This window comes from Electrophorus electricus, chromosome 11 (assembly GCF_041902795.1).
Source record: "Electrophorus electricus isolate QZ-2024a chromosome 11, ASM4190279v1, whole genome shotgun sequence".
In the NCBI taxonomy this organism is placed as follows: Eukaryota; Metazoa; Chordata; class Actinopteri; order Gymnotiformes; family Gymnotidae; genus Electrophorus; species Electrophorus electricus.
This window is the reverse complement of record NC_137507.1, coordinates 24,170,001-24,185,881: the sequence shown is the minus strand read 5'-3', so window position 1 is coordinate 24,185,881 and position 15,881 is coordinate 24,170,001. Positions and strand designations below refer to the sequence as shown.

The window sequence follows — 15,881 nt, the reverse complement described above, 5'->3', positions numbered from 1 at the left end:
CTTCCAGAACATAGCGACCTTCTAATGTCATGTTGCTTAAGAAATGCCCAACAATCCTCCAGCTACTTTTTACAACATGCAGGGGTGGATAGGAATTGTAGTGAGGGCTGTTACAACAACAGAGGACCCTCTGGAGCAGGTCTTACAGTATGAGCGATGGAGGTTACAAATATGAAATGCTTAAAATCAGTGATAAAAATACATGTGAATTAAAATTAGTGTGACTTGACAATTTGAGTGATAAATGTATTTGATTTGACTGCAACTGTTAGAATTAGAAAAGTTGATTTGCTAAAATGTGTTTATCAAATGTTTTAGCACTCAACAGGGAGGATTGAAATAAGTATGAGAATAAAATGAATATGAACTGAACGCTACAGTGCTGCATTATATCTTGTGCCATTTATCATTTAACTCAAATCACTTTGTTACCAGCCTCATTTAACATTAATTATATTTATTATTTGTCTTATTTATCATTTACTAATTTTGGTTAATTTCCCATTTTATCATTTAACTTGAGCAATTTTTGTTACTTAAGTCTCTCGTGGCAAATGTCAATCAGGAAGTTCTGCCCTCCTACTACCCACTCACTCTGTGCTCCACGGCTGCTCTCTGTGAGGGGCACGTGTGTGTAGTCCATTGGCCTTTCAAGGTTAAGAACTTCCAAAACCTCTAAGGCCAATCTCCCCAAGTTGCTCCTTTTGCTAAATTCTTCAGGCATTTCAGGGACACCACATCAGACCAGTCATTACCGATCGTTACCTGCAGAAATCAGCGCTTTGCATTTGTACACGCAGGTCATTTATTTCAGGACAATGATGGCAGTTGACATCCAGCATGAAGTGTGGGCGGTTCATCCTGCAGAGACTTCGATCTACCCTTAAATCCGTCCAGTGCTTTACTGCCGCATTGATCGGCTTTAGTCATTTATTGACAGCGCACAAACCAGTAGTGTGGAAATCCACAACAGAGTAATGGAAATCGTTAGGAGGAAGAGGTGGCATCTGAGGTTGCGATCCAAGAATTCATTTGACACTAGACTGACGGAGCAGCAGTAGGGTGACCACAGTTTAATATTTCTTCAAAAGATTTGGAATCATTTAATAGCAAACATCATTTAATATGTTACTTGCACCCTTCATCCTGACCTGGGTTTGCCAGATCCATAACAAGGCAAAAATAAGTACTGAGATTAAGACTAGAGGACTGCTCTGAAAGGCACGAGGCTAGAAGAGTGTGAATCTGGGTTATAGTTTATCCACTTCAGTGAAAATTAAAATAAAAAAGAAAGAAAAATAGTTAACTGACTTATTTGAAATGAATGTAAGTACATATATAGTTCTTTTTGCTTTTTTTTTTACAAGTCTGGGTGTCTCCTGTGGACAGTACACATAGGTAGAAAACCAATATCAATCTTACAGTACCAAACAAAAATGGCCCACACAAATAGCGAGCCCATCCTGGCATGATCATTTAGGCTCACTGTTATAACTGTAGCAAGGCAGCAGGATAGCAGCAAGGGCATCAATATGAGATGCCCAGTAGAGTATCTTCACTGTGATACGTTGATGACACCCACCTATGTGGAGCACGTACCAGGGCTCCAGAGCGATGTTTTAATTACAGCCAAGTCGCCCACCGCCTGCTGCGGCCTCTTGTGGCCCCAGGGAGAAAGTGCCGAGGTTGGCATATTGACACACTCTCGGAGGAGAAGCTGCTGCAAGAGGTGGAGAAGGAAAATGGAGCTCATAACGAGCATGATCCATCCACCAAGCGAATACCCGGATCCTAGTTATCTTAACCCATAATCATCCACCCAGCAGATCTGGTTCCTGTTCTTGGCGATCACCAGAAGTGTAGAGTGTACTGAAGACAAGGTTGTTATCAGTTTTTTTTCCCGCGCAATTACATTTGCATGTGGGGGATTTTGTGTGGGTTTTAGTATTCAGTAGCAAAACTTTGCAAAGTAAAATAGTTTGTTTTGGTTGTGTCCAAAAGGAATTAAAGTCATTTCCATGTGAAAGAGTTGCTGATGATCATTAGTCAGAGAAGAATTGAATTGATGATCATTAGTCAGAGAAGAACCCCCAGTTAATTCTGGAGCTCCAGATCAAAAGAAAATAAGAACACCAACTATAAAGCAAAACACACTCACAGCTCTCTCATGATCTGCCAGGGCCCATGTGGGTGTGTGTGTGTGGGGGGGGGGCAGTTTGGGAGGGCCATGCAGGGACTCCTCATCTTCATTACAGGCTGGATGTGGATGTATCAATCAGAGGTTTGCTGAGCTGGTTGATGAGAAGCCTGGATCACCGTCTGCCATTGTTCAATGGTCCACATGTCAAACCACATCGGTTGCATAGGCTGTGATGATGTCCAGCAACACTGACATCCAGCAGATAAAAGCATCTGGTTCTAAGCACTGCTCAAGTCCAGCTTCCGAGTCAGTCAGACATATCCCTCTCAGCATATGTGGGTCTACAGCAGGGCTAATGACAACATTAGAAATAAAACCTTTGAAATACTTTATATAAACGTGTGCCAGTTTCTGCACACGTGCGATGACGGGTACACTGCTGACCCAGCAGTATCCAACTTCCAGTAAGTAGCTAAACTAAAAACATCCACTGAATCTGCTTTGAGGATTTCATCCACAAAGCTGAAAGATCGAAAATGCATATAACAACAGCATGCAACATTAACGATCCAAGTCTACCAAGTCAATTGAAACCCCACAGATGCCCTACATTATGGATACTTTTTTTTCTTCTAATAAAGCAAATTAATTTAGACATCATAAAACACTTGCTGATTAGATCTGATTAGATCTGACCGTAATCTGACAGAGAGTTGCTGCAACAGATGTGCGAGCAGCCATCCAGATGTGTTACACCTCGTGACATTTTTCTACACAACCAATGAGATCCATTTTAACCAATGTATTCTGAAGGAACCATGTCAGCTCATTTTAGACTAAGTTGAATACTCCATCCTCGAGCAGAAATAGAAATACTCACAGCACTAACTAAAGTCACCAGGGTGCCTCCGCCTTTGCAGGTCCACAGAGGAGTACACAATAGGGAAGTGTACCCAAGGAGGGTTTTTGTGCAGTAATGTTATGTCATGTGGGTGTAAGGGAACATGGTGTGCTAGCAAATAGAAGCCATGGCTGTCAATGATTTTAATGCCTTTGTAAAGAGCACAAAGACAGGGAAAGTAAATAAATATTAAGCAAATTTTTTTTTTTTTTTTAATCGGCTGTTTATCCGCACTTAAGTGAGTTCCTAATTTATGTAAAGCCTTTTTTAAACCTCATTATCTCATAATCTGTTGATGTGCTGCATGCTCCCTCTATTAAGCTCAGTTACTTTGTGTTTTATGTCAGAACGTTCTCATGGTGTGAAAGTAATCAGTATGCGAGTTGATACATGCTTACTGCAGACTTAGCTGAGTGTGAGGTGCAAAAAAATGTGTGCAGTGCACTTTGTTTTTTTAATCTAGTACACCCGGTTGTCTCGCAGTGCTTATTTTAATGCAAAGCAGACACTAGCAAATTACACCCTACTTAAATTTGTTACACACACACAAAGAGAGAGAAAATAATGTGCTAGCAATAATTTTATAGTTTAGGATTTTACCATTTTTAGTATATCAGCAGGGCCAATAAGGAGTTCTGGGTGCAAGCGAAGATTATGAAGTTGCACTGTACTAGATAACCAACAGTTGATGTCACATTCAGAGTCACTGGCACAAAAAAAAAAAAGAGAAAGGATAACGGGACAGATTAAAATCAAACTTGGTTGCATGAGAAAGAAAAGTACAGAGAGAGAGACAGAGAGAACTAATTTGATAAATGGGACAGTGGATTCAACACACAAACGGAACTGGGAGACTGGCGCAAAGAAAACAAGCATGTGGATGAAGTGTGACTGGTCTGGTAGGGATAAAGACACAGTCTGGTGTTCTAGACCGCTGGTACGATGAAACGGTAGTAGAAATCGAGAGTGAAAGGGTCAAGGCTGTGCGCGCCCGGTCGAGCAGCGAACAGGCAGCCATCAGCACACTGGCCTCTTTCAACAGCCGGTGAACACAGCACTACTGCGCTCCGGTTGAGTCATCTCCACCGGCCCGTTTGACAGCTACCATCAGTCAGAAAAAAACACTCCGAAGCAGCAACACTAACTTATTACTTGGCCGTTTTCAAGGCAAATACGCGTTCGCTCAGCCGTACGCTGCTAAACAACTCACTTTAGCGGAGGCAGAGGTGTCAGCCGAGCATTTCGTCTCACTCGTCCTTCTTAGGCGATCTATGCACTCAGTTGTTTTGTTTATGGAAAGCTATTTTTCTTTTAAAAAGTGCAGTGCCTATATGAAATGAGACATTTGAAATTCACAAAATTCATAAAAAAGTGATTTTTCCTGCATCATCCACAAAATCCTGCTTTTTATATAGCATCCATTGCTATAGAATTAGTCAAAATCTGAAATTATGGGGCCATTATGGGGGGAGTCGTCTGCAAAATGTGAAACTTTCTGCTGGATTTTTGCCAGAACCATGGATGGCTACTCAAGCTTTCCAAAGAAAAGATAAAGACGAGATCACAGCAAAAAGATTAAAAATAGTTGTTTTTAATAAAAAATACATACATTTTACGCACACATACACATACACACACCCCTAAGAGGGTTTAAACACCAAGGCTCTAATCTAAACAGTCATTCAGGGAACAGGAACAAACAGACAGTGTTTGGCATGTACAAACATGATGGACAGGATGACAGAGAACAGTTCAATATAAACTGGAATAGAGGGCAAGAGAATTGGGTAATACCACAATGTGGTTTTCAGGCCTACCGCTACAGCATAAAGTATCAACTCTGTTACAGGGTTTCATGGTTGACTGCACGCTCAGATGATAGTCCCACTGGCTTTCTTTGAGCTGGAAGCATCAGTATGGTTGTTCAGCGACACCATGGAGGGTATCACCTCTGGAGGCTGCATGGACTGGTCCGGCCAGGAGATCGAGGAGAACCCAACACTGCTGGGGTTCGGGGGTCACAGAGAACCCCACCTCAGTCAGACAAGGTGCCAAGAGGTAGGCATATCAAGAGCTCATCAACCTAGGCCTCAGGGTTTGGAGACTGATCTACACAACACCCACTAAACCGTGTGTTCGCGGAGCATAAGCGTGGTACACTGCGGATGAAAGGAATTTAGCCCTTCGTTTGGGAACCGCGGGACTGAATGATGAGCTGTTCGCTGGAAGATACCTGCATGCAACTGCTGCGAGGCTTGTGTGTCTATGACAGCAGTCCCTGATACTGGTTAGATTGGGCTCGCTTTTCAATAACTGCTGCAGTAACTTGTTAGATCAGCTCTAGCTGAAAAAGCTTCACACCATGGTTGGTCTTCCGTTGGGTCTACCGCTTTCAGGACTTCGGCTCGTTTGGAAATTGGTTTTGGACTGAAGCAATTGTTAAAGCAGAAATTAAATACACTGCTCTATAAAGTGTAGGGCATAGTTCAATGGAACTATGGAAAAACTTTGTTACAGGATGTGCTGCTCACTTCCCTCCCCAGAGGATTCCCTGATCCTCTGAGCATTTAAATTGTTTCATTCTTGCACTATTAGCCAAGAAAAATTAAGGCCATTGTTTATTGCTTACATGGGACAGCTGAGCAGAAGATATAAAAACAATGGACCTTCTCCATTAGCTGTTTGTACTTTGGCTGGTCAATACTGTGCTTTCAGGTTTGTAGTTTTAAACTGGGCTCCTCGTGTTGTGGACCTGGTTAACACACTGCATACATTTCTCAGCTGTGCTAGTGTGTCATGTTTCACTGGCAGCCCATCAGAAAGGCGAGTGACTGCATTTCCAGACTTGGAAGATTAAGTTCTCTCCTCCACAAAGTGACTTGCTGCTCAGTGAGGGCATCATCATGACTGTGTGGTGCAGGGAGTGACCTCTACATCTGCGGGCAATGCGACGCTGGTGATGACTCAACAGCCAGTCGGGGGCAGGATTTTCCACGCATCACAGAAAGAGGGAGCAGTCTACCTCAAAACAGCACTGTGGGAAATGACGGAACGTCAGCACGATGGTTTTGGACGATTAAACGTCGCCGGGAAAAAAAGCCAAAAAACATTCATACTTAATTTACATGTCAATAAACTTTCTCTTTTGCAGTCAACCAACATGAAAAAAAAACAAACACATTTAACATCTGAAACAAACGTATAACCCTCCATCTGATTGTCTGTTCTGTATTTATCAAATAAAACATTTTGTCAAATAAAAAAATAAGAGTCCACAAGAATGAACCAGCAGCATCTTGGTTTCTATACTTTTCTACTCCGCAGCAGATACGGAGACTGTTGGGACTCGGAGCTCCGTACTCAGCTGTGCACTGCGTGAAGGGTTCTAGATGAACTTGCTCAGTCACGATTGGGCATGAGGGCAGTCACTCACTCTCTTGTTATAGCAGAAGTGAGCGGTCACGTGGCAGCGAAAGGGATCCTCCACCTCCAGCCTCGCGCGCCTCACTGAGAACACGCTGAGTCTCTGAGGAGTAGGAAGGGCCCCCCACCCCTCTTCCTCACCGCCTGTTAAAACAGGGAAATCACTTTTGGCTTCATTGCTCGTCGGTTCCCATCGAGCACAAATGGTGTACAGCCCTCATGAGAACCAGTAAAATAATAAAAAAAATAAAGGAACGTGTTACTTTTTTTGTAGTGCATTGCACAAAGGCCACGAAATGTAAAATATCTGAAAAGATTCTTTCTTCCTTTTTTAACTGCCAGTTTTACTGTTATCTTTGAAGGAAACTGACTTTTAGTATTTGTTTTTTGGTGGACAAGTCCTGCTTGGCAATCAGCGCAGTGCTGAAGAGCAGATGGTGAATGAGTACTAAAGTGGAGAGGAGAAACAGGAGGAACACGGCAGAGCCTCTAAGGGGGCACACGAAAAAGTCATGTGGAACTAATCGTGCTTTTGCCCTGATAAGCCCTCCTCTGCATACTTAACATAAGCACTCTTTTCACTTTCATTTAGTCCTGCTCGGTGGAAGGGGCTGATTTTGCTACTCAAAATATGGTCCCTGGTGATAGTGAACGATTAGAATGCACTTTGGAAAATAAATGTACAGGCTGTGAGGGTTGTTTTTTTTTTTTTTTTTTTTAAAGGATAGAAAAAAAAAGAAAGAGCATGTTAGGTCACATATAATAGCAAATCTGCAAATGTGCCCGTGCACAAGTTTTTGAAACTTGTGAAAAAAAGCTTGGGGGGGGGGGTGGTTTCAGGGCATGGCTGTGTAAATGTGTGGCACCAAAACAGTGGAAGTACTGAGGGAAGCACTTGAAAACTGGCCTACCTCTGTTTCACCGAGCCGTAAGAGTCTAAGAGCTGAGTGCTGGCCAGCTCCAGGTTCCAGTCACATGTCTCCAGAATCTTATGGCACTCCACCCTGGTCTTCAGACCCAGGCAGAAGAGCTGCTCCACCTGGAGTAAGAGGACGAGATGGATGGTGCAAAGTGAGAGAGGGACAGAAGGTGAAAGAAAATGAAGAGAGACAGCAAAAGCCAAGAGCGAGAACTATTGTTACACTGTCTCGTTTGAAAATATAGACTTTAGAGTCCATGCATCAAACGATATAATGTAGAGGCAGAATCCCGTGGATTTGCTGCCATTTATTACCCCGGGGTTTTAAAGAGCTTTGCATTGACTCAAATGAACTATTGAACCATTTCAGGCGTTAAAGTACGGTGATGAACAGCACCCACCTTCAGATGGTGCACAGCCTTCTGCACGTTCCAGCTGTGGTTGTGCAGGGCCTCCCGACACTCTTCTGTCGTCACCCCGTGTACTGCCTCCTGCACCTGCACAGAGCGGGCTCGCGCGTCAGAACGCTGAGACGGCCACGGACCCCCCCCCATACCGGGAAAGCGCAGGCGGGTGTCGCAGAACAGCGCTGTGACGACCTCGGAACGCCGCGACTGGAAAGTGCTGGCGGGTGAGCCTGTCTGCTCTTTGCTGCCCTCTACTGGCCAATGATTATTAGTCTGCATTACAGTTACGCTACAGCATGTTCCCACTATATGTGGAGAAAATGTTTTTAATTCTATCAGACACGTGTTCTGAATAAATTCCCCTTTCCATCTGCAGCTACTCACCAGTCTGACTCTGTCAGAAGTGCAGGCTCCTTCAGCCCTGCTCACTGAACCGTCAACGCTCACCCTGGCCAGGCTCTTGTTGGCCCCTTTGACCACAAAACCAGTCACGTTGCTGTTGTTGTTGGAGGAGAAGTTGGATTTGAGCTCCCCCTGCTGGTGCTGCTGCACCATGGGTCGGACGGTGGCCGTGTTGATGGGCCTCCTTTCCTCGGCCTTGCCGGTGTCCGCCTCCCTGAAGAACCTGTCGTAGCGGTCCAGGTATGGAGGCCTCTCGGGCAGGAGGTAGTAGTGCGTGTTGCTTACCTTCTTGCCATCCCGGACGATGGGCAGAATGCAGGGCCCCTTGGCCGGCTCCTTGTCCTTTCCCTGTGCTTGGATGACCTTGGGTGCGGCGTACTTGGGGTCTGAGGCGAAACTCTGTGTGGTGGGCATGAGCTTGCCCGGGGAGGTGGAGAGGTACGCGGAGCCGTAGATGGGGGCGGAGGTGCAGTAGGTGGTACGGCCTTGTGGCGACCCCACGTGGGGGCTGGGCGTACGCGAGCCTGGCTGGGAGAGGGGGTCCCGCGGGGGGATACGGGGAGGCCTCTCCCTTTCGTCCTCGCCCCCGAACACCGGGGACAGGTCCCCGGACCAGCGGGCGTACTCGCCGGCCGTACTCTTCGGGGGGCGGGGCGGGATGGGCACGCGGGGTGGAACCTGGGGCTTGTCCTCGCAGGCAGAGAGCACGATGTGGTGGTACGGCTCGGGGCTCGGGCTTGGGCAGCTCACGCTGGGGACGCGGAGGCGGCGCATGCACTCCTGCTGGAGCTCCTGGAAGATCTCGGCTGACTGGGAGAAGGTGCAGGAGTGGATCTGCTGGCTGGGGAGGAACAGGTTGTCCTCCACGCGAGGCCGATCCTCGCCTGCTGGGCTGCAGGGGCCGCATGGGGAGCCTGGCTCATCGGGCGCTCGCTCGGCGCTGTTGATCGAGCACACCTCGATGTCGTCCTCGTCTTGTGCTACATCGTCGTAGGCTGGGGGAGGAGGGAGTGGTCTGGAGTCCCAGTCCACCACTGGGGTGGGGTGAAGTGGGCGGGGCAGAGAGCGGGAGGGACTCTGGGGCGGAGTTCTGTCCATGATATTCTCCGCCTCCATAGCAAGTCTGGCGAGGGTAGGAATCTCCGCCATGGGGGAGGGGGTCATTGAGGGGGTCTCCTCTCCAAAGTCTATGAGAGAGACCTCAGTGGGGGTGCTGCCCCCTGGTGTCCGGAGGCCGTAGACAGACCGGTCACCCAGCTTCGTGGCTGCGACCCAGGTGGACGGCTTCAGTTTCAGGCCCTTCATGCTGGCCTTCCTCAAAGAGAGTCTCCTCAGGCCAAAGGAAGTAGGGTCCTCGTCTTCAGTAACGGGATCGTAGGGTGGCTCTAAAGATGTACACAGACACAAAATTATGAGGTCCACCTTAAATGTCAAAGGAGATTTTGAATTGATTATTTTGCAACACGTTCGTACGAAGGACATCATGACTAAATTGTTTACTAATGCCAAACAGGTGCCTTGTTTGTGAGTGCCAGTCATTCCACCAATCAGAGTCATCTAAACCGCTCGCTCCAGCAGATGTCTGTCTGAGCACACCTGAATCTCCCAGACGTGCTCCTGGGCTCGAGAAAGACTTTTATATGTAAAAACAGTCGAGAGTCACAGAGATTCCCACAAATTTGTGGACTAGTGCAGAGAGAGCAGAGACGTTCGGGGGGGGGGGGGGGGGGGGGCGGTATGGAAAGAGGAAGGTGCGAAGACCGCGACAGAGAAGGGAGGTGTGGTAGGAGCGAGGCGGTAGAATGAGGGCGGCAGGAGGGAGGCAGAAGAATGAGGAGGCGCAGAGGGGGCCACACTTACTCTTGATGAGCACGATCGGCTGAGGGGGCCGAGGGGGAGGCTCCTCTGCGTAACAAGACCCGGGGGTGTGGGGGTGAAAGAGGAAGCGAGAGAGAGAATCAAGGATTAGGCCAGATAGAGAGGGAGTGAGGAAGGGGAGACCAAGAGAGCAAGAAACAGAAAGAGAAAGAGAACATCAAAGGAGCGAGCAGGTTGGAGAGAGAAAAGAAAGAAAAGATGAAAAAGTTAAGGAGGGTTAAAAAGCAGAAAAGAAAAGCAGCAAAGAGCATGAGCAGCGCGCCAGGCGGAGGCCACGGATACAGAGCACTCACTCTTAGCTCGCCCAGGGAGCTGTGTGGGTCTGGGAGCACTCAGATCAACCCCGAGCACATCCGGAGGGTCCATGGGATTCCCCAGATACAGACTGCAAAGAGCAGAAGACGGCACAATCAGCCTTCGACAGTCCTCCGGATGGAAAGCGGTCTACAGCTTGTGAGAACGAGAATTCAGAAGAAAACGGGAGTCAAAGAACACGCGAGTCAAAGAGTTGCACCCCACTGCCCCCTTGTGGAGGACGGTAAAAGCACACGGGCTGAGTATAAGTAGAGTATGAGGCGCTTGTTGTTAGTTGCTTTCAAAAGCTTTTTAAATGCTCGCCCCGTCCCTGGCAAGGTAGTTATAACTGCAGAATGAACTTTTTTCAATCACAATCTACAAGACCCACCACACTTGCTCTGTCAGAACCTAGCACTGTAGGCAGAGAAGTTGCTTAAATATGTGAAATCCCAAGCGCGCACGCTTCTCCGACACGCTCTTGTGAACTTTCACCCTACAGCGTTCGGGAGAGTCGACGCAGCGTTCCGGCGGGGATGGCGAGCTCGTCTTACTCGTCGATGCGGTCCGGCCGTCCCCAGCAGCGCTCCGGGTCGGTGTCGCCGTGGCCCGTGTGGATGAAGCTGTTCTTCAGGGGGCGGCTGATGTCGTGCGCCGACAGGCCCGCCACGGACGTGACGGTGTTGCGGGGGAACTGCCCCACCTGCAGGGTGCGCTTGTTCTGCCCGCGCCACCAGTAGTTCTCCGCCCTGCGGTGGGGTGGGAGGAGCGGGCAGGCGGAGTTAGAGCAGGAGGGGCCAAACGCGGTTTCTAACCCCACCTGACAGGCAATCAGACAGACTAAACAGGGGAATGAGGTTTAGCCCCGACTGTCTGAAGTCTTAGTTTGACTAACCCACAGGGGTCTAATTTAAAGAAGATTTAAGAATTGTGTTATTCATAACAACTTGCAAGAAGTTTATTCAGCATTATGAAGAGTAAATGTATCAATCAACAAAATATCTCCTCTAAAAGCCCTTTCATCTGATCTCTTTAACCATAGATAAGTCGAATTCCCAGCTAGGACTAAAGAGATGGTCTATTTTCACAGTGAAAAAAGGTGGGACGTTTTTTAGTTCGGAATCTTCCTGATGCCACACCTGCCCTCAATGATGGTGATGACGTCGTTCATCTGGATGTGCAGCTTGTCGGGCTCGTCGAAGTCCTGCAGCGCCCTCATGTCGGTGGGCATGGTCTCCACCAGGAACTCCCGCAGCGCCAGGAAGGTGGGCCTGTCGTCGGGTTTCTGCGCCCAGCACTGCAGCATGACGTTGTAGACGTCCTGTGGGCAGTCCTCGGGCTTGGCCAGCCGCTCGCCCTCCTTGTCGATCTTGTGGAGGATCTGAGCAAGCACACGGCCGCTGGTTAACCCTAACCTGACTTGCGTGTCGGGTGGGAGGCTTGGGGGGGGGGGGGGGGGTGTAGAGGGTCGTGGTCACCTGACTGCCGTTGAGGCCCAGCCACGGCTCCTGGCCATAGGTGCACATCTCCCACAGCGTCACCCCAAACATCCACGTGTCAGTGGCATGGGAAAAGGTGCGCGTCTTCAAACTCTCTGGGGCACACCTGAGAGACACACACACACACACACACACACACACACAGTAACATAAAAGAGATTAGGAAACCCATGATGAGATAAGAGTTTATTGATTCAGATGAAGAACTCATTTTATTAGAGAAGAATTACCTAGAATAGGTCTATAAGTCTCCATCCCTTCATCCCTCCCTCCATCCCTCTCCCCGCTCCCTCACCAGGCGAAGGGGACTTTGCGGTGCTCCTGCATGACGTAGTGATCGTCGTTCTTGGGCAGCGCCCTCATCAGGCCGAAGTCCCCGATCTTGACCTGCTCGCTGGAGGCCAGCAGGATGTTGCGGGCGGCCAGGTCGCGGTGGATGAAGCGTTTGGACTCCAGGTAGGCCATGCCGTTGGCAATCTGGATGGCATACTGGCACAAGGTGGAGATAAGGAAGTGGCCCTGGTTCTTCCGCAAGCGGTCCAGCAGGGAGCCGAGGGGAGCCAGCTCCGTCACCTGAGAAGGAGGGAGCGCGCGAGAGGAGAGGAAATGCGCACGCAGCAATGCAGAGAATTGCACAAGAGTGTAAGACAGGAAAGACATGAGCAGGGGGAGGGGGAGAGAGAGAGAGAGAGAGAGAGAGAGAGCGAGAGAGAGAGAGAGAGAGGGAGGGAGAGAGAGGGAGCAAGAGAGAGAGAGAGAGGGAGCGAGAGAGAGAGAGAGACAGAGAGAGAGAGAGATCATGGACAAGAAAAGCATAAGCCATGGAGTAAGATGGCAAACATCAAACACGGAACCATGTAGTGGAAAGTCAAAACCATTTAAGGTTTACTTTAAGGATGACTAGAAAAACAACTGCCACTCAGAACTTTGCCTATTTGGAGTAAGTGAAGAACAACACTTGCCTGTCAGGCATGAGTGAAACAGGCAGGGCAGGCAGGTAATGAGGAGTGAGCTTGCAAATTCTAGGTTCAAGTTTTATTGCACTCCCTCACATCTGAAGGCCTTGAAACTTCAGTGAGAGTACCTTCCACACATACACACACACGCGCACGCACACACACACACACTTACCATCTTCATGGGGTGTGTAAGCACAACTCCATAAAGGCGAATGAGGTTCTGGTGGTCGAGGGAGTGCATGGCATTGACTTCACAGATGAAATCATCCAGAGCGTCTGGCTGGTTCAGTACATCTGTCTTCAGACACTTTACTGCAACATTCATCTGGAGAGAGAGACACACAGACACGCACGCACACACACACACACACACACACACACACACACACACACACACACATACACACACCCACACACACACACACACAAAACAGAGAACAGAATGAGATCATATTGAGACAAAAAAAGACTAAACCAAAACACTAAACCAAAGTTGCATTTAAAGCCAGAATAAGACCAAAAGGAGTCCAATTTCAAACGGCAAAGCCAACAGTGAGACTAAAATGAGACCAAACTGACGTCGTCAGGGCAACTCTGGTCCACATACCAAACCGAGACACAAAAACCTGAAGCCAGTAGTGACCCAAAACAAAAAACCTCACCTGATTTGTTTCGCCCTCCACCTACAAAATTCTGCTAAAGTGCCAAAATGATCCCCACAGAGGGTTTCAGCGACACCGCTGCTCTCCAGCACTGGGATTACACGCATAGCACGGAAGTCCTCAAAAAATATTCTAGAACACGACCTGCCTTAATTAATATGAGACATATACGTGTAACAAATTTAGATCAGCTAAGCCGCACAAATCTGTCATTCTAGCTACGAAGCCTTGGATTAGTGCTACAGACATACACTGTAAAATATGACACTATAAGCTGGAGGCATCTTCTCTCTGGCCATGTGTCACAGGTGCAACTGCAGACCGGTGCAGATGGCCTGAACGGAAAAGCATGCTCCTATCCTGCCCCCTGCTTTAGAAGCCTCCTTTACACACACACACACACACACACACACACGCGTATACACACACACACACACACACACGCGTACACACACACACACGTACGCACACGCACGCACGCAGCCCCCAGCTCAGTTCGCATGACCGCTGACCCTGAATCAGGTCTTTCCAGCCCCCGGGTGTCCCAGCGGTCCCCTCTGAGGAACACAGCTGGCTCCCAGCATGGGGCTTGTGTCTCAGGGACAGGAAGGATGAGTGAGAGGAGGCTCTGGCCTCACAAACGGAGTGATACAGCGACGGCTGCTGAAATGAAACATCTATCCACACCCTGGCTGTTCGGATCTGAATACACTTTAGCTTAGAATATACTTATATTCCTTTCAAAATCCCAACATGTTTACGGAAGAGGAGAATTTCTTGTCATTCTGTTAAATGTGCCGTTCTGTAAACGAGCGTCAAGGCCCACCAGACAAGCCACATTTTTGCCCTGCTCCTGCTGCTCCGTGTGCTCATTGTTCCAAGCAGCCTGACACAGGCAGAATGGGAGGTGCGTCTGGGTTGAGAAACACTTCACTGGATGATAACATCTCAGATTCGCTATCGTTTTCAGCTTCAAAAAGCAAACACGTCTGAAAAGATGGCGAGGCATCTCGAAGCGGGATCAGAAAGTTTACCTGCCCACGTCACCAGTTTTTCCAGACAAACAATTCCAGTCACGCGCTCGGTCCTTTAGCGTACGACCGGCCTTACCATCACCGAACGCGGACCTGGCCCACTGGGAGGTGCTCGTCCGATAGGACAGGTGGCAGTGTGGGATTCCGTCTATCTGGTTTTAACGAGACAAAAGGAGTCCGTGTGTTGCCTTTCTCTCTGTGGAGAAGTGCACATGCAGCAGCTCTGTTGTTTCTCTGTCCAGCCTGCCAAAGGCGAGCTCCCGCCGTGCGCTCTGCGGCAGCCCACGCCCGCCCCAGCCTGTGAACGCCGGCCATATCGCGCATCTGCAAGGGCCTTCACGGCCCCCTGACGGCCCTCAACAAAGCGGTCCTCTGTCTCGCTGCCAGGGCCTTTGCCCTCTCTCTCTCTCTCTCTCTCTCTCTCTCTCTCTCTCTCTCTCTCTCTCTCTCTCTCTCTCTCTCTCTCTCTCTCTCTCTCTCTCTCTCTCTCCTCACCACTTTTCCGCCGGGGGCCAGCCACTCGCCGCGCTTGACCACGCCGAAGGTGCCGTCCCCGAGCTTCTCGCACAGCGCCAGCTCCTTCTCGCCGATCAGGCAGGTGAGCGCCTGCTGCTGGGCCTCCGCAGGCTGCGGCGACGGCTTCCGGAAGGTGCTGGCCGGCTGCGGCGGCTGGAAGTCTCCGTCCGGGCGCTTCCCGCTGAACACCTGCCGCCGGGAGGAGAGGGGGACGGGATTAGGGCGCTCGAGCTTCCGTTTAACAATGTCAGGGCGCCAATACAGTTCGGTGCGCTTTACTCAGATTACTTGACACATCAGGAAATCCACAAAGGCTTTTCTTCTTTTTTTCTTTGTCGCAATCTATATCACGTCACCATGTTTTGGCGGTTTCAAATATTTACATACAGATGAAGTAGACAAAATAATGGAAACATAACATGAAAATAACTATACACATTTATACATACATTCACACACCCAGCTCGTGTTTTGGAAAAAGAGGAAAGCGAGCGGAAACTAAACAAAATACATAAGAATAATACAAACAAAATACTAACACTGAATGATATTAGCAAAAAAAAAAGTGGATAAACAGACAGACATGGAGAGAGGTAGGGAAGGAGAATCAAGACTGAAATCGAGAAGCAAGAGACAGGCCAAGCCTAGAGAATGGCTCTGAGGTTAAAGCGGTATATTCATTACACCATCTGAGATGTGCAAGGTTCCAGGCAGAGCAAGGCCCCCCCCAGGGCAGCTCGGGGCTGAACTAACAGGAGCTCTGAGACGGTCACGGCTGCAGCCTTGAGAGAAGCGCCCTTTGACAGACGGGTCGAAAATAGACGGCCCGCGTAGAACAGGATCCGGA

At 48.7% G+C, this 15,881-nt stretch overlaps 1 protein-coding gene across 10 annotated transcripts in view; it reads right to left on the bottom strand.

The window, feature by feature from the left end:
- Positions 1-4,616: 4,616 nt before the first annotated feature.
- Positions 4,617-15,881, bottom strand: part of tnk2b (tyrosine kinase, non-receptor, 2b) — a 47,606-nt gene continuing 36,341 nt past the window's right edge. For 5 of the 10 annotated variants that reach the window (XM_081722918.1, XM_081722919.1, XM_081722917.1 and 2 more), the window contains 12 exons: positions 15,014-15,223; positions 12,995-13,147; positions 12,159-12,436; positions 11,843-11,969; positions 11,504-11,745; positions 10,919-11,113; positions 10,364-10,455; positions 10,053-10,097; positions 8,175-9,577; positions 7,785-7,880; positions 7,376-7,503; positions 6,618-7,151 (listed from right to left, as the gene is read on the bottom strand). In XM_081722918.1, the coding sequence (XP_081579044.1) occupies positions 7,085-7,151; positions 7,376-7,503; positions 7,785-7,880; positions 8,175-9,577; positions 10,053-10,097; positions 10,364-10,455; positions 10,919-11,113; positions 11,504-11,745; positions 11,843-11,969; positions 12,159-12,436; positions 12,995-13,147; positions 15,014-15,223 (3,036 nt within the window). In that variant the 3' untranslated portion in view covers positions 6,618-7,084. The other 5 variants (XR_014125894.1, XM_035527828.2, XM_081722915.1 and 2 more) reach the window with 5 other exon arrangements.